This window comes from Dasypus novemcinctus, chromosome 8 (genome assembly GCF_030445035.2).
Source record: "Dasypus novemcinctus isolate mDasNov1 chromosome 8, mDasNov1.1.hap2, whole genome shotgun sequence".
Lineage (NCBI taxonomy): Eukaryota > Metazoa > Chordata > Mammalia > Cingulata > Dasypodidae > Dasypus > Dasypus novemcinctus.
Window position 1 is genome coordinate 64,902,800 of NC_080680.1, and position 24,142 is coordinate 64,926,941.

At 36.6% G+C, this 24,142-nt stretch overlaps 1 protein-coding gene across 2 annotated transcripts in view; it reads right to left on the minus strand.

Moving 5' to 3' along the window:
* Positions 1 to 21,076, minus strand: part of IFNE (interferon epsilon) — a 53,338-nt gene extending 32,262 nt beyond the window's left edge. Inside the window, exons 1-2 of one of the 2 annotated variants that reach the window (XM_023588121.3) lie at positions 20,334 to 21,023; positions 6,635 to 6,737 (exon numbers count right to left, since the gene is read on the minus strand). In XM_023588121.3, coding sequence (XP_023443889.1) covers positions 20,400 to 20,954 — 555 coding nt within the window. In that variant the 5' untranslated portion in view covers positions 20,955 to 21,023 and the 3' untranslated portion in view covers positions 6,635 to 6,737; positions 20,334 to 20,399. Of the gene's footprint in view, positions 1 to 6,634; positions 6,738 to 20,333 lie in introns of both variants that reach the window. The other variant, XM_023588119.3, reaches the window with a different exon arrangement.
* Positions 21,077 to 24,142: the final 3,066 nt, after the last annotated feature.

Here is a 24,142-nt window from a genome sequence, read left to right on the forward strand (position 1 = left end):
TGAATGGCCCTGAGGCAGGATCCTCTGTCACAATTTTCCCAGTCAGTGTTACAGCAAACACATTCCAACCATGGTTTGAGCTGAAGGGTCTGCTGACCAGAGCCATCTGCTGGCAGACAAATGAAGTGCATGCAAGGAAAATAAATAAATAAAAGAGGCTTTTTTGGGCCTTTACAGTCTCCCTCCCCCAAGGTCTTTGGAAGCTGGTCTGGACCTATTACTGGGTTCATGGCCTGGATTTGTGGAACTAGACAGGGACAATTATAAAGAGCTAGAACAGGTTGAAACAAGAATCAAACAGCAGTAACACACAGCCTCCCACCACTAAATCCCTAAGCAACAGATAGAAAGTGAGTATCAGAGTAAACTCACCATCATAATCAGGTGCCTAGACATCTGATTGCAAAAAATTACAAGCCATACTAAGGAAAAGGAAGATATGTCTCAAGCAAAGGAACAAAACAAAGGCCCAGATAAGAAACAAGATTTGAGACAGCAAATCAATGAGGTTCATACAAATCTCCTAAATCAAATCAATGAGTTGAAAGACAATTATAGCTAAAGAGATAAAGGACACCAAGAAGATAATGGGTGCACACAAAATAGAATTTGAAAATCTGAAGAGAAAAATAACAAAGCTTATGGGAATGAAAGACATAATAGGTGAGGTTAAAAACACATTAGAGACATACAAGAGAAGACTCTAAATCATAGAAGAAAGAATAAGTGATACAGAAGACAGAACAGCTGAAACTGAAAAGAGAGACAGAGGGAGAAAATAATAGGAAAAAAATGAGCAGGGGATCAGAGAGTTGAATGGTAACACAAAGTGCAACAACATATGTATCATGGCAGATCCAGAAGGAGAAGAAGAGAAAGGAAGGGGGGCAGAAAGAGTATTTGAGGAAATAAGGGCTGAAAATTTCCCAACTCTCAGGAACAAAATGAATTTGCATGTCTAAGAAATGCAGTCTAGTCCAATTAGAATAAATCTGAATAGACCTATTCCAAGACACATAATACTCAAAATGTCAAATACTAAATATAGAGAAAATTCTGAAAGCAGCAATGGAGAAGCAAACTATCAGGTAGAAAGGATGCCCAGTAATACTTAGTGCAGATTTCTCATCAGAAACCATGGAGGGCAGAAGAGAGTGGTATGACATAATTAGGATTCTGAAAGAGAAAAATTGCCAGTTGAGAATTCTTTATCCAGTAAAACTGTCCTTCAAATATGAAAGTGAGTTTAAAACATTCACAAATAAACATAAACTAAGAGAGTTCATAAAAAGAAATCTGGCTCTGCAGGAAACACAAAAAGAAGCCTGACAGCTTGAAAGGAAAAGACAGGAGAGAGAAGCTTGAGGAGAGTGAAGAAGGGAAGACTATCAGAAAAAAATAACCAAAGGTGACAGATGAAAATAAGATATGACATATGAAAAGCAAAGAATAAACTGGTGGAAGTAAATAATGCATTTATAGTAATATCATTGAACATGAATGGACTAAACTCCCCAATCAAAAGATATAGGCTGACAAAATGGATTAAAAAACATGAGCCATCTATATACTGTCTAAGAAACTCACCATAGATCTAGGGATACAAATCAGCTGAAAGTGAAAGGATGGAAAAAGATATTTCACACAAATAGCAACCAAAAGAAAGCAAGGGTAGCTATACTAATATTGGACCAAACAGACTTTAAATGCAAAGAAGTTATAAGAGATGGAGAAGGCCATAATATATTAATAAAATGGACAATTCACCAGGAAGGAGTAATAGTCATAAACATCTATATACCTTATCAGGGTGCTCCAAATATATGAAGCAAACTCTGGCAAAACTTAAGGGAGAAACAGATGTCTCTACAACAACAGCTGGAGACTTCAACATACCACAAACATCAATAGGTAGAACAATGAGACAGAAGATCAACAAGGAAACAGAGAACTTAACCAATATGATAAATGAACTAGACCTAACAGACATACATAGAATGTTGCATCCTAAATCAGTGTGTTATACATTCTTCTCAAGTGCTCATGGATCTTTCTCCATATAGACTACATGTTGGGTCACAAAGGAGGGCTCAATAAATATAAAAAGATTGAAATTATACACAGATTATAATGGAATGAAGCTGGAAATCAATAACAGGTGAGAAGAGGAAAAATGCACAAATGTGTGGAGGCTAAACAGCACATGCCTAAAAAATCAGTGATTCAAAGAAGAAACTCTAAGAGAAATTAGTAGATATCTCGAGATGAATGAAAATGAGAACACAACTTATCAAAACTTATAGGATACAATGAAGACACTACTGAGAGGTAGCCCTAAATGCCTACACTAAAAAGGAAAAACCACTGAAATAAAAGACCTGACTGAACATCTCGAGGAACTAGAAAAAGAATAGCAAACCAATCCCAAAGCAGCAGAAGGAAAGAAATAATAAAGATTAGAGCAGAAATAAATGAATTTCAAACAACAACAACAAAAACGAATAGAGAAAATCAACAAAATCAAAAGCTGGTTCTTTGAGAAGAACAGTAAAATAGACAAACCCTTAGCTAGACTAAAAAAGGAAAAAAGAGAGAAGATGCAAATATAATCAGAAATGAAAGGGAGAATGTTATGACTGACCCCACAGAAATAAAGAAGATAATAAGAAAATATTACGAGAAACTATCTGCCAACAAATTAGACAACCTAGATGAAATAGACAAATTGCTAGAAACATACAAACAGCTTACACTGACTCTATGAGAAATACAGTAATTCAACAGACCAATCACACTTAAAGAGATTGAATTAGTCATAAAAAAATCTCCCAACAAAGAAAAGTTTAGGACCAGATGTCTTCACAAGTGAATTCTATCAATCATTTCAAAACGAATTAACACTAATCCTGTTTAAACTCTTCCAAAAAAATTTAAGAGGGAAAATTGCCCCATACTTTTTATGAAGCTAAAATCACCCTAATACCAAAGCCAGATTAAGATACTACAAGAAAATTACTGACAAATCTCTCTAATGAATATAGATACAAAAATTCTCAACAAAATACTTGCAAAAAGCATATTAAAAGAATTATACACCACGATCAAGTGAAATTTATTCCCAGTATGCAACAGTGGTTCAACACAAGAAAATCAATTAATGTGATGTACCACATTAACAAATTGAATGAAAAACTACATGATCATCTCGATCAACACAGAAAAGGCATTCAACAAAATACAGCATCTTTTCTTGATAAAACACTTTGAAAGACAGGAGTAGAAGGAAAGTTCCTAAATATGATAAAGGGCATATATGAAAAGCCTACAGCCAACATGATACCCAGTGGTAAAGGTAGAACACTTTCCCTCTAAGACTGAGAACAAGACATGGATGTCATTGTTGCCACTGTTATTCAACATTGTGCTAGATGTTCTAGTTAGAACAATTAGACAAGAAGAAAAGAAATCCAAACAGGAAAAAAGGAAGTAAAACTCTCACTATTCCCAGATGGCATGATCCTATAATTTAGAAAATTCAGAAATATCTACAACAAAGTTACTTAAGCTAAAAAAAAGTTCATCAGAGTGGCAGGATACAAGATGAACATGTTAGAATCAGTAATGTTTCTACACAATAGTATTGAACAATCTGAGAAGGCAATCAGGAAAAAATATCCATTTTTAATAGAAATGAAAAGACTCAAATACCTAGGAATCAATTTAACCAATGATGTAAGGGACCTGTATCCAGAAAACTACAAAACACTGCTAAAAAGAAGATCTAAACAAATGGAAAGGCAGTCTGTGTTTATGGATAGAAAGACTAAATACCGTAAAGATGTCAATCCTACCCAAACTTATCTATTGATTCAGTGCAACACCAATCAAAATCCTAACCACAAACTTTACAGAAATAGAAAAGGCAATTACCAAATTCATTTGGAAGGGAAAGGGGACCTGAATAGAAAAAAAACCTCCTAACAAAGAAGAGTGAGTAGGAGGACTGTCCCTGCCTGACCTTGAAACATATTACAAAACTACCATGGTTGAAACCATATTGTATTGGCATAAAGAGAGACATATTAATCAAGGGAACAGAATTAAGAATCCAGAAATAGATCCTCACCTCTACAGAAAACTGTTTTTTGACAAGCCTAGGAAGTCCACTTTACTGGGAAAAAACAGTGTCTCCAACAAACAGTGCTGGGAGAACTTTTTATCTATAACCAAAAGAATGAAAGAGGACCCATATCTCCCTCCCTGTATAAGAATCAATTCAAAATGGATTAAAGATGTAAATATAAAAGCCAGGAACATAAAATCTCTAGAAGATAACGTAGGGAAATATCTACAAGATCTTGTGGTAGGTGGGGGTCTCTTAAACCTTACACCCAAAGCTTGGACAATGAAAGAAAAATAGATAAATGGGACTTCCTCAAAATGAAACACTTCTGCACCTTAAAGGACTCAGTCAAAAGGGTGAAAAGGCAACTGATTCAATAGGAGAAAATATTTGAAAATTGCATATCCAATAAAGGTTTAATATCCATGATATATAAAGAGAATCTACAACTCAACAATTAAATGACAAATGATTCAATTAAAAAATGGGCAAAAGACATAGACATTTGTCCAAAGGAAAATTAGAAGTGGCAAAAAACACATGAAAAAATATTCAGCATTATGAGAAATTAGGGAAATGCAAATCAAAGCTACAATGAAATGTCATTTCACACCTTTGAATGGCCACTATTAAAAAGACAGAAAACAAGTGTTGAAGAGGAAGTGGAGAGATAGGAACACTTATTCAGTATTGGTGGGAATGTAGAATGCTACAGCCACTGTGAAGGACTGTTTGGCAGTTCCTAAGGAAGGTGAATATGGATTTGTCATGTGACCTGGCAATACTACTACTAGGTAAATACCCAGAAGAATTGAGAGCAGTGACGTAAACAGATATCTGCACACTGATGTTCAAAGCGGCATTATTCACAATTGCCAAAAGAAGGAAACAACACAGGTGTCTATCAACCAACGGATGGATAAACAAATTGTGTTATACACATACAAAGGAATATTATTCATCTGTAAGAAGAAATGAAGTTGTGAAACATATGACAACATGGATGAAATCTAAAAGACATTATATTGAGTAAAGCAAGCCAGACACAAAAGAACAAATCCTGTTGATTGCACTATTATGAATTAAATATATAGAGTAAACTCATGGACTTAAAAACTAGAATATAGGTCACCAGAAAATAAAAGGTTAGAGAATGGAAAGCTGAGGATTAATCTGTGCAGAACTGGTAAAAAAGTTGTTCATAAATCTTTGGAAATGAATAGAAATGATGAAGGCACATCATAGCATTTGTAAACTAGCAGTGCTAATATTTGGGTATGATATTGGTTGAAAAGGAATGGCGAAGGTCCTATATATTATTAGAAGGAAAGCTAAAAAAATGAAACATTGGACTATATAGAATAACGAAACTGCCTGTGAAATATGAATATAGGTAATATTGCATATATAAAAATGTTTTTCTTTGTAACAGAACGAATATGTGTTAATGTTACAAGATGTTAATATCTGGCAAAAATACAATCAAAGCAAATTATGGTAAGTAATATATTACTTACCATATTATTAATATATTAATAATATATTAATCTTTCATTAAGCATAAAAAAGCAGTATACTAGACAAAATATACTTCATATTATTTGACTCCATCTATACAAAATATAAATGCAAATAATTTAAAGAGATGGAAACAGAATAGCAGCTATGTATGGCAGGGGAAGGATAGAGATATAGAGAGGTGATCATTAAGGGGCAGAGTTTTTTGTTTTTTGCTTATTATTGTTATTATTATACTGGAATAATATATTATTATTCAATCAATATTAGGGAAAACATCCTAATATTGATTGAAGTGATGAATGAACAACTCTATAAATATACCAAATACCACTGATGTGCACTTTGGATGGACTGTATGTTTTATGAATATGTATCAATACAATTGATTAAGAAAAGAAAGTAGTTTCTTTTTAAATTGAAGGGAAATCCCTGGGAATGTTTCTGTGTTATAGTTCCTTCCCTATATATTTGCTATGTGACTATGTAAAAATCTTCAGATGCTCTAACTCTAAAGGCTTGCTATATGCTGGTTGCTTTCTGCCTACACATTATGCTTCAAGTATACAATCCAAAGACATAAGGAAAATTGCCACCAAATCTCGCTACTAACTGGAAGAGAGGAAGTCCAGTGGTGTCCTATGTTGGTTAATAACAAGACAAATGGTCTTTTGAATAGAACAGTGGAAGACTGATGTGCATTGTAAAACTATAAAATTGAGCCATTTACACCATTGTTGTATATTACTTCCCCATTTTTCTGAAATATTAAGTGTTTAAAAATTTGGGCCCAAGATAGATCCATTGGAACCACTCAAATTAGTTCCAGTGGTTTCTATATTGACCAACCATCACCAGACTGATTGTGACCCAAGGCACATGATCCCAGGTCAGGAAAGGACGCCTAAATAGACCAGAAGAATCAGTTAGAAGAAAAACCCCTACCTGGACTACTGTCCTACATTCTAGGTCTTTATTTTATTGTGTCCTTACCATACAATTGCATAAACCAACTTTTCATCAAAGAAAGATAGATACTTCATGTCTGACTCCAGAAGTAGATGATCCAAAGGTCAATCCATGAGGGGTGGAGAGCCTAGAAAACAAAAACAAGAACTTAATCTCTTAGCAGATACATGTAACACTTCCTCATCTCTAGGCAGAGATTTTCTTTATATGCCTAATTGATCATGACAACATGGTACTGATTTATTCCTCCTTTCCTTTGTCACTGCATTTTAAATTTCTTTATTCAGTCAAGACCTAAATTGTCCCTGTTATGTGTCAATAACCATGCCATGCAAAAAGATAAAAAACCATGTACCTACCATGAAGTAGGTAGTACTCTACTTGGAAAAAAAAAGTTAATCCATTACAATACAGTGTAGTTGGTGAAATGGAAAGAAGTTGTGCTCTAGTAGGCAAACAGGTTCAGACAAATCAGACTACAAGGACTTTGTGTGACAGGGACAATTTGAAATGAGTCATGAAGTACCAAAGGCGATATTAATACATATTAACATCACACGTAACATACATTATGTTATTAATACATACATAATACATGTTAGGAAGAAAGTATGAACCTGGCGAAAAAAATGACAGGTGAGCTTGGGTTTTCTGTGCCCCCAAAGGGAGTTCTATACGCCATGCTACTGGGGTTCAGATATATGAGAAAGCATGCATAGTATTTTTATCTAAGACAAAGATTAGCATGACAAAAAGTTTACTGAGGAGTGCCAAGGGATCAACACTTGTGGGAAGAAAAGGCAGGAACCTTGAGCAGAGGAGGGGGTTGAGCTGCAGTGCAGTTCCAAAATGGCCTTAGCTAATCACAGAGAAAGCTCTGAGTCTGGGGTGATCCTGCTGAAGTGGAGCGAAGGGATCAAACCTTTACGCCCCACATCAACAGTCATTTGATGTAGGCAGCCACCGTGAGGGGGAAAATACTTGGGATAAATGACTCTGCAGTCATGGGCAATTCCAAAACAGGGCTGACACTCAAAGGTGGTCAGCCATCAGCACTCTCAGCAGCTGGGAACATTTTTAAGGATAAGATTGCGAGGAGAACCATGGCCAAATGAGGAGCTGAGAAAGCATGGATAGGAAAGTGATAGGTAGTGAAGGAAGAATATCCTGCTGGTCACTGCTTCATAATCAGCTACAGAAATCAGTTCTACAGTTTCCATTTCCATGGAGGGTACAACATTGACTGTTTATTTATATTTTAAATTTTTCATTTTTCAAAAAAGTTATTTTTTCTCTCTCCCTCTTCCTTCTTGTATATTTGAGTTTCACCAAACACAATTGTACACTTGCCCTGTAAGTTGCAAAAGGATTGTTATGGACATACCTAGGACACAGAACATTCTGAGAACTGAGGCCCCATGATGTTTATTAGATGCAATTTATGAGCATGATATTTGTTGTTCCCAATTGAAGCACTGAGACGTAGATGGGATAATTGGAGCACATTTTTAAACAGAGAGTTTGGATGTAATAGAACACCCTCTACTATAAGAACAGCCCTCCAGTCATTACAAAAAGACCTACAAGCCATGTTGCTTCTGCCCATGGCTGACAAAACCAGCATTAGTCCATAAGAAAACACTCCTAAGAATTTGACTCCAGAAACGCTGAGGCAAGCAGATGCGGCTCAAGCAGTTCAGTGTCCACCTACTACATGGGAGGACCCAAGTTCAGTTCCTGGTGCCTTCTAAAAAGAAGACAAGCAGACACAGAGAGCATACAACAAACAGGCACAGAGAGCAGATAGTAAGTGCAAACGAGGGGTGGGGAGAAATAAATTAAATAAACCTTAAAAAAAACCACAGAAACTTAGAATTAGGTGCTAAGTCACATTATTGAGAATGTTTTGATGTTTCCAGAATGTACCTAGTTCTCACCTTTTCTGAGGCTAAATCAGGATTCTATGAGATAACATAGAATTCTTGCAATAATTACTTTGTACCCTATATTGGTGCAGGCTGTCACATTCCTAGAAAGTCTTTGGGGGGTGTTATGAGAGTGGGAATTAATTCTGAGTACTCAAATGTGAAGAAGACCCCTGATCTCTTATCATCACTGAACTACCATTCTCATTGTTGGGATCCCTATATTCCAACAATTAATCCAAAATTTGAACACAGCTATAGGCCCCGGTGAAAAGTATGCTTCCTGAAGTTTTGGTTTCACTATGAGGAAGTCAGCTTTTCTTTACACTTTTGCTCAAAATCTGCAAATACTATATCCCCTAAACCCTTGCCTTTGAAAGGAAAATGATTTATATCCCAAAAGACAGCAGGCCAAAACATTAAGTGAATTATTACATATTAAACATGCACTGAGTGAAGGTAAAACCCTCTTTACCTCACCCAGCTCAGTGTCACAGCCAACTTCACATGAAGGCCTCTTCATTTTTAGAATTCCTCTGGGTTTCACAATATCTAAGGCTGGGAAGGACAGCAGATTCCATGAGCAAACAGAGCAAGAGCTAAGTAAAGTTAATGATACCTTTGAGCTAAAATGACCCCATTATCTCATTATTTACCAAACATTTCTACTTCTCAGAAGTAGACATTACTGGATCAGTTTGCCATCTTTCACTTGGGAGTCCTCTATCTTTCAGAGGTTTGTGTGCACAGAAATTGTCCCATCAGCTGCTCAACCCCAAGGCATGAGCACCAGAAATCCTTATAGAAAAAAAAAAAACTTGGTGTGGACTATTTTTCTTAAAAGACAGTTATTGTCACGGATGGCAAGAGGGATTTTAAACTCTACACATAGAACTTCTTCAAGGCGGAAAATGATCATATAATCTGCTAATATGAAAAGGTAGTGTTAAAAAAAATCAAAAGGGGAAATTTTAGGTTGTATATATGTTACTAGAATAAACCTTGGAAAAGCATAGGACTGTACAACACAATGAACTCTATTGTAAATGATGGATTATAGTTAATGGTACAATCATAAAAATGTTCTCTCATGAATTGTTACTGTACTACACTAATCCAAGGGTTAATAATAGGGTGGTTTATGGGAACCCTGTATTTTATGCATGATTTTTCTGTAAACCTACAACTTCTCTAATTGAAAAATTAGAAAAAAGAAAAATAAATCTATCCTCACCAACTATTTCCTATGTGGGATGCTCACTTCTCTCCAGAATCACAGGAAAGTGTGAGATCAGTAACCTCAGTGAGACCATATGTTAAAGTCTACCAAGGCTATCAAGAAGTATGGTAGTAGTTAACAAAGTGTAGTTCCAAGACCAACATCAGCAGTGTCTCTTGGGAACTTGACCAACTGGGGTGGGGGTGGGGAGGGCGGATAGGGGGGAGGGAATGCAAAAAGTGTTTTAAAAAGACCTCCAGGGGATTTTGACGCAAAATCACAACTGAATACAAGGGTATTCAGGTGAGAGAGGGGACTTCATTTACAATAGGTAAAAGTATCCTGAGACAAATCTCTGCAAGGGGTGGCCATATTTGTTGTTGTTTTTAATTTCAAAATAAAATAATTTTATACGTTTTTTCCTTTGGTTCTAAAATGAACCCAAATTCACAGTAGAAATATTTAACCCCAAACCATAAGAGAATCAAAATTCTATCACCCAGATAGTACTGAGGATTGAATCCAGGACCTCATACCTGTGAAGGAGGTGCTCAACCACTGACCTACACTCTTTTCAATCATTTTAATGAACATTTTATTTGTATAAAATATGATGGCACTATTCTTATTTTGCAACTTGCTTTTTGACTTAATAATCTATTTAGCTCAGTGCGTGTAGACATAACATGGATGATTCAGATGACACTAGCCTGTGAGTAAAAGGGAATTTACCTTTACTCTGAGCCCAACCAAGCTCTAGTAGCAGGAGTCCCCATTTTGTAAAGTATTTTTCCTCCCCAAAATCTTCAAAATTCCTCAGGCCAGATTACTGCATTCCTGAATGCAATCCCTTACTCCCTGCCATCTGATGAGAATGGGAAACCAGACACAGTCTTCGGTACACAACCGATATTTGCTGGAACCCCTTGCTGGCCTCTGTAGTGTAAACCCAGTATCAGTAATGGAATCCAGAATCCAATACATCCCTGAGGCTAAGAATGAAATTGGCAGTCAGATGTCAGCATTGAAGGGCAGAATGCTGTGGCACTTCACTGAGGTGAAAATCTGAGCAAGACACCTATTAACATGCTGGTTCCTGGCCTTCCTTCCCTGCAATCCTAGGTGTGGGGGATATTCATTGAGTTAGCAGATGTGGTCCCTCCTACCAGGAAACTTTAGTTCTGTGTTTTCATATCTGGTAGAGTGAATCCCATTCATTATTCATTTTTTTTTTCCTTGATTTTGCTATATTCAGGGACATGGGTATGTTTATGTGGAGTTTTTTGGGGATGTATAATTTCCCCAAAATTTCCTTCTCTTTTCAAGTATTGCTTTGATAGAGCTTCTATTTCTTGAACATCATTTATAAATTAGAATATGTCTTCGTGATTAGTGAAGGTAAAATCCAAAAGAAAATAAGGAATATGAAGACAAGAGAACTCTGCAATGAACAAAAGTTTCTGGCTTTTGTGACTGGGTGAATCTTGGTACCAATCACAGAAACAGAGAATAAAGGAGGTAAATCAGATTTAGCTCTTGGTTAGATGATGATGAACTCAATTTTGTATATACTGAGTCTGGGATATCTATACAACATCCAGAGGAGATGTTGAGAGGAAATTCAATTTGATATGAGTGTCAGGTTTGATAAATAAAATCCAATATGGAGAGCAGGGACAAGATGGTGGCAGAGTAAGGAACTCCAAGAGTCAGCTTATCCTACAGGGAAGTTAGTAATACCCAGGGCTAGGAGACCAGAGAGCATCTGCAACATCCTTGAAAGAATGGAAGGAGGAGCCTGCCTATCTGCAGTGAAGATTCAGGAGTAGAGCACTCCACACCATGGAGGCCAGTGCTTATCCTTTACTGGCAGTGCAAGTTACCTTGGGAGCTATTCCAAAGGGGTGCTGATGCAAAATAACAGAAATTGGTTGGTTTTTATAAAGGTATTTATCTGGGGTAGGAGCTTACAGATACCAGGCCATAAAGCATAAGTTACTTCCCTTACCAAAGTCTACTTTTACGTGTTGGAGCAAGATGTCTGCCAATGTCTGCAAGGGTTCAGGCTTCCTGGGTTCCTCTGGGATCAGCTCATCTATTTTCTCCACAAGGTCAGCTGTAGACTATGAGGCTCTCTAGGCTTTGCCTCTCTCCACAAGGTCAGCTGTAGACTATCAGGCAAATGGCTCTGTCTCTTTTCCCAGGACTCCAGCTTAAGACTTCAGCATCAAAATCCAACATCAAAATTCCAACATAAAAATCCCCCAGCTCTGTCCTTTGCCAGGGTGGGGACTCAATGCCTTAGTGGCACAAGAGGTTTATGTAATTACTTTTGCATCAGTACCCCTTTGACTGACTAATACACTAGGTGCCAAGACGTCAACAAAAATTACAACCCATGCCAAGAAACAGGAAGATATGGCCCAGTCAAAGGAACAAGATAAGCCCCCAGATGATGTAAAGGAGTTAAAACAACTAATCATAGATGTTCAAACAAATCTCCTTAAAAAATTCAATGAGATGGCTAAAGAGACTAAGGATATTAAGAAGACACTGGGTAGCAAAAAGAACAATTTGAAAGCAAAAACAGCAGATCTTATGGGAATGAAAGACATGATAAATGAAATAAAAATATATACTGGAGGCATATAACAGTAGATAAGAGGAGACAGAAGAAAGGGTCAGTGAGCCTGAAGACATGGCCTCTGAAAGCAAATATAAAAAGAACAAATAAAGAAAATAATGGAAAAATTGAACAGTGTCTCAAGGAATTAAATGATGGCAAGAGATATACAAACATATGGGTTATGGGTGTCCCAGAAGGAGAGGAGAAGACAAAAGGGGCAAAAGGAATATTTGAAGAAATAATGGTTGAAAATTTCCCAATCCTATTGAAGGACATAGACATCCATGTCCAAGAAGCACAACATACTTCCATCTGAATAAACCTACTTTGAGAAAAATACTAATCAAAATATCAAATGCCAAAGACAAAGACAGAATTCTGAAAGCAGCAAGAGAAAAGTGATGCATCACATACAAGGCATACCCAATAAGATTAAGTGCTAAATTCACATCTGAAACTATGGAGGCAAGAAGGCTGTGGTATGATATATTTAAGATAGTGCAAGAGAAAAATTGCCAGCCAAATATCTTATATCTAGCAAGACAATCTTTCAAAAATGAAGGTGAATTTAGAATATCCACATATAAGCAGGTACTGAGAGAGTTTCTAACCAAGAGATTGGCTTTGCAGGAAATACCAAAGAGAGTGCTACAGCCTGAAAAGAAAAGACAGGAGAGGCTTGGAAGAGAGTCTAGAAATGAAGATTATATCAAGTAAAAGTAACAAAGGCATAAAAAGATGGTGAAAATAAAATATGACAAATAAAACCCAAAGGTCAAAATTGGTGAGGTAAGAACTGTCTTTACAATAATAACATTGCATGTTAATGCATTAAACTCCCCAACCAAAAGACAGACTGGCTGAATGAATAAGATAATATGAGCCATCTATATGCTGTCTACAAGGGACTCACCTTAGACCCAGGGATACCAATAGATAGAAAGTGAAAGACTAGAAAAAGATATTCTATGCAAGCAGTAGCAAAAACAAAACAAAACAAAACAAAAAAGCCAGAGTAGCTGTTATATCAGATGAAATAGACTTTAAAATCAAAACTGTTATAAGAGACAAGGACAGTATATATTAATTAAAGGGGCAATTCACCAGGAAGAAATAACAATCATAAGTGTATATGCACCTAACCGGGAGGTTCCAAATTACATGAAGCAAACACTGGCAAAACTGAAGTGTGAAACAGATGTCTCTACAATAATAGTTGGAGACTTCAAAATACCACTCTCAGCACTGGATAGAACATCTGGGCAGAGGATAAATAAGGAAACAGCTTGAATAATATGATAAACGCACTAAACTTAATAGATATATACAGAATATTGTACCCCCAAATAGCAGGATACATTTTTTGTCAAATGCTCATGGGTTTTCTCCAGGATAGACCATATGTTGGATCACAAATCAGATCTCAATCAATTCAACAGGATCAAAATTATACAAAACACTTTCTTTGATCATAGTGGAATAAAGCTGGAAATCAACAATAGGCAGAAAAAGGGAAAATTCATAAATATATGGAAATTAAACAGCACACTCATAAATAACCTGTGGGACAGAAGAAATTGCTGTAAAAACTGAATAAATACCTTGAGATAACTGAAAACAGGATATTGTGAAAGTGATGCTAAGAGGGAATTTATAACTCTCAATGCTTATATTAAAAAAGAAGAAAGAGCAAAAATCAATAACCTAACTACCCAGCTGGAGGAACTAGAAAAAGAACAATAAACTATTCCCAAATCAAGCAGAGGGCATGAAATAAGAAAGATCAGAGCAGAAATAAATGAGATTGAGAACAAAAAACAATAGAGAAAATTAACAAAATCAAAAGCTGTTTCTTGGAGAAGATTAACAAAATTGACAAATCTTAGCCAGACTGACAAAGGAAAAAGACAGATGCAAATAAATAATATAGAAAATGAAAATGGGGACATTACTACCTACCCCATGGAAATAACCGTGAACATAAGAGGATATTATGAACAACTGCATGTCAACAAAGTAAACAATGTAGATGACATGGAAAAATTCCTAGCAACATAGGATCAACATATACTTATCCTAGAAGAAATAGAAGACCCCACAAGTAAAAATATTAAAATAAACAACAACCCAAAATGAAAAGCACAGGACCAAATGGTTTCACAGGTGAGTTCTACCAAGCATTCAAAGATTTAATATCAGTCTTGGGAAGTGGACTTGGCCCAATGGATAGAGCCTCTGCCTATCACATGGGAGGTCTGTGGTTCAAACCCCGGGTCTCCTTGACCCGTGTGGAGCTGGCCCATAAGCAGTGCTGATGCGTGTAAGGAGTGCCATGCCACACAGGGGTGTCCCCCATGTAGGGGAGCCCCACATGCAAGGAGTGTGCCCCATAAGGACAGCCACCCAGCACAAGAAAGTGCAGCCTGCCCACAAATGGCACCACACACATGGAAGGCTGACACAACACGACGCAACAAAAAGAAACACAGATTCCTGGTGCCACTGATAAGGATAGAAGCGGTCACAGAAGAACGCACAGTGAATGGACACAGAGAGCAGACAACTGAGGGGGGCGGAGGGGAGAGAAATAAATAAATAAATAAATCTTAAAAAAATAATATCAATCTTACTCAAATTCTTCAAAAAAATTGAACAAGAAGGAATACTACCAAATTCATTCTATGAAGCCAATATTACACTAATACCACAGCCAGATAAAGATATTATGAAAAAAGAAAATTACAGACTCATTTCCCTAATTATTATGGATGCAAAAATCCTCAACAAAATTCTTGCTAATTAAATCCAACAACTCGTTAAAAGAATTATTCATCATGATCAAATGGTTTTTATACCAGGCATGCAAGGGTGGTTCGACACAAGAAAATCAATCAGTGTAATATACTACATCAATAAATCAAAGAATAAAAATCATATGATCTTATCAATTGACACAGAAGAGGCATTTGACAAAATACAGCATCCTTTCTTGATAAAAAATACTATAAAAGATAGGAATCAAAGGGAACTTTCTCAACATGATAAAGGCCATATATGAAAAACTCACTGCTAACATCATACCTCCATGGTGAAAGACTGAAAACTTTCCTGTTGAGATCAGGAACAAGACAAGGATGCCCACTATCTCTGTTATTCATTATATTGCTAGAGGTTCTAGCTAGAGCAATCAGGCAAGAAAAAGAAATAAAAGGCATCTAAAACAGAAAAGAAGAGGTAAAACTTTCACTATTCACAGATGTAATCTTATACCTAGAAAGTCCTCAATAATCTACACCAAAGCTGCTAGAATGAATAAACGATTTCAGCAGAGTGGCAGGATTCAAGACTAATATGCAAAAATCAGTAGTGTTTTTATACATTAGTAATGCACAATCTGAGGAGGAAGTCAGGGAAAAATCCCATTTATAATACCAACTGAAAGAATCAGATATTTAGGAATAAACTTAACCAAGGACATAAAGCACTTGTATTCAGAAAACTAAAATGTATTGCTAAAAGAAATTTTAAAAAGACCTAGGGAAGTGAATGTGGCTCATAATCTGTGAGAAATGTTCCATAATAATGTAGTGTGTTGGTGAAGGGGTGTTGTATGGGAATTCCACACATGTGCATGACTGTTTTATAAGTTCACAACTTCTCTAATAAAAATATATTTAAAAATTCAATATGAAGACACCCAGGCTAAACCCCACAACAGCAAAGCAAAATAACTTCAGCAAGTTTCCATTTCCTGCAAATGCCAGAGGACCAAATTTAAAATAGAGGCAGATCTTTATCATCACCAGCTAAATTTCCCATTCCTCTGCCAACTAACTTCTTCATTCATAACCACCTGTTCCCCATTTTGTAAGACTCCCTAAGTAAAACGGAAACTTAATGTCAGCCAATCGGAACATTTCCTCACTCACTTCCGCATTCGCCCTATACGAAGTTCTGCAGTCCACACCCTCAGTGGAGCTCCCTTCTACTTTCTGAATGGGATGCTGCCCAATTCATGAATCACTCAATAAAGCTGTGAGATCCTAAATTGCATGAAAAGTTTTTCTTTTGTCAGGTTCAAGTGGCAAGCTTGTACTAGTTACATAAATATTGGTGTCATCTTTGCATTTGTGGGAGTTGATGTCATAGGTGTATAAGATTGTCTGTGGAAAATGTATCAAATAAGAAGAAAGCTGGGGACTAAGCCTTGGGCAACATCAATATTGTGGAAAAAAGGAATTATCTCGTAGTGAATCCTCAAATGCATGCTGTCTTATCCATATTGGGGGAGTAACTTCATAGCTATGTTATACTGAAGCTCTGAATTTTCTATTGTTTGAATTTAAGAGAAAAGCAGATTTTGCAGTGTAGATAGCAGGGAATAAGAGATTAAGGCTGAAAAACAGTCACCAAATAAATTTAGACCCACACTTTCTCGATGGAATGCGTAACAGTGGGTGGGCAGACTGGGAGGAACACTGCTTGCGTAGAAAGAACAAGCTTCCTCACCTCGGCCTGGGAACTAGTCCCTCCTCTTGCAGACTTGGTCCATGCTTGAAGAGAACATCTGTCCCTCAGAGAAAGAGAGAGCAATCCCACTCCCAGGGACTAAAGTCCAACCAGAATCCAATGAGAAATGTGACTGTCACAAGGGCCAGGGTGTTAGAAATCCACTGGCTATACAGTTCTCTCCTTTGGATAGTGTGTGGCCATATGCTGCTTATCTATGAGCCTTGTTTTCCATGTGTCTATGGATAATTAGTTATAATAAAATTTTGCTAGACTGGAAGTAACTCTTTTAAAAAAGTGATACAGGGAAACGGACTTTGGCCCAGTGGTTAGGGCGTCCGTCTACCACATGGGAGGTCCGCGGTTCAAACCCCGGGCCTCCTTGACCCGTGTGGAGCTGGCCATGCGCAGTGCTGATGCCCGCAAGGAGTGCCGTGCCACGCAAAGGTGTCCCCCGCGTGGGGGAGCCCCACGCACAAGGAGTGTGCCCGTGAGGAAAGCCGCCCAGCGTGAAAAGAAAGAGCAGCCTGCCCAGGAATGGCGCCGCCCACACTTCCCGCGCCGCTGACGACAACAGAAGCGGACAAAGAAACAAGACGCAGCAAATAGACACCAAGAACAGACAACCAGGGGAGGGGGGGAAATTAAATAAATAAATAAATCTTTTAAAAAAAAAAAGTGATACAGATTTTGCATAGTTTTGCTCTGATTAAGTCAGTGTTTATTTTATGGTTCAATTCTCCTGAAGATTTTCTTTTTTACTTCCATTTTTAATGATTTGTGGAAGGTCTCATTTTATCCCCCATGTACTGACAAGACCATCCTTGGCATAATAATGTACTTTTTTTTCAAATGTTGACCTATAGCACATAAGCAGCAAGTATTAGAGTCTATTTCTCTTTTGGTTTGGTTTACTGATTCTAGTTTAGAATTCCAGTTTTAAAGTTATAAAGGCAAATATATTTAAAACTAAACAACATTTACTTTTTGCTAGGCACATGCAGAACGTCAACTCAATGAAGCTAAATGTTTGGGAAAATATTAGCATATGAAGAATTGGTTTTAGCCTCTAAATATGGATGTTTACCTGCTATGTTTTCACTTGACAGCTCCTCTATTCTATTCCTCTCAGTTCTTAGAAATGTCCAGAGGAGAAAAATGCCTTTTCCTTAATTCAGGACGGCAGAGAATGTTGTGAATTTGAGTAAGGAAACCAGAAGCAAAATTCTCCTCCCTGCCTCCCACCCACCTTACTTTTATAATCGTTATCATTATGATTATTATTTTGCAGGGATGCTACATGCTATTGTTTGTTTGTGGCATTCAGGCTATCAAGGCATGTAGACTAAGGATGGAATCTCTACTCTGGCATTTGCTAGTTCTGTGGCTTGCTGCGTCTCTTTGTACAAGTTACTTCATATTTAAAACCTTGTTTTCCTCACCTGGCAAAGGAGGTAATATAGAAACTATCTTGCTAGGTTGACTTGATAATTGAATAATGTGTTATACAAAGGTTTTGTTTCTGAACAGTTCCTGATTTAAGGAAGAACAAACGAAAAATTATACAGACCACGAAAAGCAGACTCATATTCGTGGTTGAGTGTGGCAAATATTTCTTCTCCCTCCATTTTACTACCTCCTTGTGAATTCTGCAGAGTGTTGGCCGACTTCCTTTTGACTGCCAGCCCTCTGCTACCATGTCCCCTTTCACTCTCCCAGGTGATCCTGCTTCACTTGCTGCTTCTACTCCTCCCTTTTAAACCAAATCCGGAAGCACTGGCTGACACACTAATTAAACTGAACTGGAATTTATTTTATTCCTCAGCAAACTTCTACATTAAAAAAAATCACTTTCAGCTTGAAGTATAGGATGAATTGAAGCAGCACATGACATAAAGTCATAGAACTAGAACCAGACTTTGGGCAATGGCTCTCCTATGCCATCGCTGGGCAAATGTGGGAAAGTCACTCAGTGAACTTCAATTCTGCTGGTCAGCATTTTGTCCCATGGTGATTTCTGAGAGCTCCTGGCTGGAAGAGCTGAAACACCTGTATTGCCAACATCTTCCAGAAGCAGGGACCTGCATTCCTGGCATAGACACTTTTCTTTCAACCCTTGACCCATCAGTCATCCCCACCAAGTGTCTTATGGAATATTTATCAGAGGTTCTTATAACTTCCACCCAACATCTCCTTTCACCAGCAAGACTCCCTTACTAATATTTCTGAAAACAGAGACTGTTTAAATACATTTAATTTATTATTTCAATTTGTAACATATACATGATTCAAAAATTAACATATAAAAATATGCAGTAAAATCTTTCCCAACCCTGTCCTCATCCCTCAGTCACCCCTCCCACCAAATATAGATTACTTTTTGTAATCAGTTCTTATATATTTCTTATTTATTAATATACAAGCAAGCATAAATATATTTTTTTCACATTTCCCCCCAAATATAGCATTTTATACACACTGTTCTGCATCTTGCCTCTTTTTACTTTTTTTTTCAGTACAGGAAGAGGACTGCTCTCCTTCCTTTCTTCAGTGAATAGCGTTTCTTTGAATATATACTAACTGTACTCTAATTAGAAATTTGGTAGTTTCCTATCTTTTGATATTATAAATAATGCTGCGAGAATAACACTGCACAAAAGTCATTTCATACACATGCAAGTATTTCTATAGGATACAATTTCAGACCTAGAACTGATGGAGCAAAGCTACATGCATATGTAATTTTGAGAGATATCATCAAATTACCTCCACAGTGATTGTATCAGTTTTCAGTGCTCTGGAAAATTATAAAAGCATCCCTCCTCAAAGCCTTGACAAGGGTTGATGTTTTCTTTTTGTTTTTTGTTTTTAATTATACTTATGGCTTTTACCTATCTGATAGGTTATAAATGGCATCTTTTTTAGTTTTAATTTATATTTTTATTATTATAAGTGAGGTTGATTCCCTTTTCAGGTATTTTTTTTTCCCCTTGAAAACAGTTCATGTCCTTTGGTCATAGTTCTATCGCGTCACCTATGACTAAAATAGTTAAAGTAATGATATTTTGGAAAGCAAATTATTGCTAGCATTTTTCTTTGTTTCTACCAAAAACTGGCAAGGAGGAAAATCACTGGAATGAGTGCTCCATGTTAAGGAAAGTAGTATTTACACTTGAGATATATTTCACTATATCTACCTGGCTAGCATATGAAAATATACCCTTTTGAAGAACCAATTATGAAATATTAATGAATCAATTTTAACTCATATACAACTTAAAATAGAAAACATAAAGTGACATTATAAAACAAAAATAATTATGGTCACTATGCATAATCTTCAAACACAGATAAATATACATACACATAACAAAAGCAATACTATTATCTTACGTCAAAAAGAAACAATAGAGTCTGGAGAAGCTCTCTCACCCCTCCACCTACCCTATACTTTAAGAGCCAGCAGTCAGCTCTTGCTTTCCCTCCTTCAAGAGTCCATTCCTTGTTGGCTCAGCTTTCCTGTGAGTCTGTAAACAAAAACAGGCACCGGTTGATTTCTACGTGGACAATGGTCCAGGCACAGCTGCTGTATTCTTGGTTTTCCAGGTAGTCACGGATCCTTCGAAAGTATGTTTTAACCTGCAATCTGAAAGTCTCACTATCCAAGGTGTCACTTTTCAGCTCTGGTTCCTGTCTTATGAGTGCCTCTAGGTGTTCCAACTGTTGATGAAGCTCAATGAGGAACTTCTCCACCTGGCTTTCCTCCCAAATGGCTAAAGACAACTTTTCCCTGAAGAGGTTGAAGATCTGCTGAAGCATCTCATGAAGAATGGCCACTGCGTGTCCCTTCTGGTACTGGTAAGGATTCATAGACTCCTGGGGAAGCAGAAAGTTTTTCCTGTGTGGTAGACACTGCTGAATTGAAGTGTGCAATTTATTCAAGAGTTTTAAACTCTCTCTATTCACTTGTCTTTGCTGAAAGAGAACCAATTTCAGTTCCAGGGAGAAGAGGGTGGAAGAGGCCAGCAGCACCAACACAATTTCAAAGAAGTGCTTATTAATCATGGTAAAGGTCCAATACGCTACTTCTCTTTGTTCGGATTTTGTAAACAGAACTCCAACTTTGGTGAACTCGTAGGTTATTCTGAAAGGTGTTCTCTTTTGTTGTTTTTGTTTTCTAATGCTGTCGCTTCTCCAACTTTACACTTTAACCTTTTCTGTTTTAAACTTTTCATGTTGATCATGGGACATTTTGTCCACTTTTCATTGTGTTAGCTGTTTGAGGAACTAACTAAATGAATTTGTTTCACTGTATGTTTCCCTTGAGACAATTATAGAGCAGTCATCCAAAACGATTTCTATTACTCTATTTATTACACACAAAGTCTCACTCAACACAATGGGCTTTCTAAATATTTAGTCAAGCATATTAAAGTGTTTTTTATTGAGATTAAGCTTTGAAAAACAAGTGTCTTATGGAATAATATTTATCAGAGGTTAAGCAGTACCAATAAGAGGCAAAGAATACAATCCATAAAAGTTTACAAATTTAAAACTTTAAGGGCAAGTTGAAATGTAGTTTGGCATAAATGTTGAGCAAATTAATTTTTAAATATGTATCAACAAACTTAAATTGTTATATATTATCCAAGGAGTGAAATAAGGGATCCTTGCCTATTGTAATTTGAAACAGAAAAAAATAGCAAAAGAAATTTGTTATAACATTATTGCTATGGTAAAACATTAGAAACAACCTATAGGTCCAACAATAGGAGAATGGTTTGATTAATATTGATGCATCCATATAATGAATGCTATACAATTATAAATGATAAAATTATATGTAGAAGAGTGAAGAGAGTAGGGGCAGTTGGTCCACATTCTCGAGGATAACCAATAACTATGGTAAACCAATGTTGAGTATCTTTACATCAATAATGCCTTTTGAATAACAAATAACCAGTTCTACATTCTAAGTGTTCCAGAATATGGCCCCAAATCCACCTTCCCATTCTTATCTCCACTGTTGCTCTAAAGCTGGTATAAGGGCATCTGAACTCCAGATGAAGTAAATGGTTCACTATTCCTTTAATACAGCTAGTGTGTATGTGTGTGTGTGTGTTATTGATGATACTTTATCTGTTGTCTCCCTCCCCCCAGTACCTGTCTGAACAAGGATTACTTGCCCTTCCAGTCCAAATCTCCCCCAAGGACCTATATATAACCTCTCCTCTGGATCCCTACAATTCTTTGTACCTTCTTTAAGACACCTTTCATGTTCTGCCAAATATTTGGCTATTTATTTACCTGTCTCACAACTACCCAATATTAAAAGCCTCTTCACGGTGTAGAATAAACACTCATCTTTTTATTGTCTATGTAAGTATAGTAGATGCTTAATAAACATTTGTTAACTTGGAGTGAATTAGTAAGCTTGACCAGAAGTAATACAAGATTTTGAATCTTATCTTTTACCATTTCTCTTCAGGCAGTTGGCTAGTAAAATCCTAAGTGTTGAAAACAGACATTTTGTAAACATGTACAATTTCATCATATATAGCTCAGAGCTCTATGTTGGCATCAGTCTGTTAGTTTGGTATTAGTAAGTTGAAATAAACTGAAATGGCATGCTAACTGGAGAGTTCTCTTCCTTTGCTAAGTTCAATTGCATTCATCAGAAGTCTCTAATATTATGAGTGTTGTATAATTTGCACTTTCAATTAGACTTAGAAACTACAGAAATCTCTTACCTGAGCTAACAAGGTAAACACACTGTAAGGCATTGTCAAGGAGTGGGAGTTGGGAAGAAAAGATAACCTCACACCTAGTGATAAGACAGACAATTCTTGTTCAAAGGTGATAGAATTTATCATGTTAAACCTTGTGTCCATGACTACAAACTTAACATCTAAACTACATGTAGTTTGCACTAGATATTGATGTGCAAAGCATATTCTATTTGAAAAATCATAAGACTTAAATTGCTCAAAAATTTCCTAAAAATTTCATCAGAGTTGCTAGTTATTTAATATCTACCTGCACACAGCATTCCTCTACGGAGGCCACAGAGTATGGCTGGCAGACAAATGTCTGGATACTTCAATTCACTTTTTTAAACTATGTAAGGGAACCAGTACTCGCCAAATGCCCTAGTCACTAAAGGAAACTCTTCTCTGTAGCTGGCTGGAGGAAAAGCCAAGTGCTTAACCAAGGGACAGAGAAAAGAAGAAAATATGTTGTATTCTGTAATCCAAATTTTAGAATCTGGATTCTGGTGTCACACAGACTGGGTGTGAAATCTTCTCTCTACCACTTACTGGTTATGTGGCTTTGAGCAAGTTACTTACTTCATCTCTCTCCTCAGTTTGTTCATCTCTAAAATCTAACTCATAAACCATGTTCGAGGGTTAGCAGATAAAAATATTATAAATGAAAATCTAATGTGTGCCTAAAATGTGGTAAAAAACTAAAATATATTAGCTCTCTTTCATTTAACAAATGACTAGCAAAATCAGCCACATTCTTCCTGAGGATTCATAGATAGAGTAAAATATTTTTAATATTTTTACAGGTATAATTGAAAGATGTGAATTAAAACTTGGACAAGTTTATCTACTTGTGACTCTTTTGAGGATGAGTTTCTCTGGGGTTCTGGAATGGCATGGGCTCTTTATATCTGAATAATTTTTATAGTGGCAGCAACTCCAATAATATTTTTGAAATATCCTATGACCTGCATGGCACTGCAAGGATACTGTTTTAAATATCATAATTGAGAAATGTGGATTTTACAAAAAGGAGGAAGAAGGAGGATAGAGATGATGATGGTTGTGTTTGTGTGTGAGAGAGAGAAAAGAGATATTGAGAGAGAGATATTAAGAGAGAGAAATTGAGAGTAATTGGCAAGTGCCTAGAAAGACATGTGGTAATTTACAATATACAAAAGGAGTACACTTGTTTCAATAATATTCTGCTTAATCAATCTGGACAACAGAATCTCAACCTGGTCTCAAGATAAATCTATACATTCTTAATTTCAAGCTTCAGAAATATTAGAATAAATTCAGAATATCTGAAGTGATTATATTGAATAAGAATGATCTCTGACCTACAATCAAGACTTTCACATAATTTTCATTCTATTGACAATAATGTTGTGAAAGTGTGTTGTTTAATATCCAAATATTTGGGGATTTTCCAGATAGCTTTCTGTTATTAAAATCTCTAACTTGGGGAAACGGACTTTGGCCCAG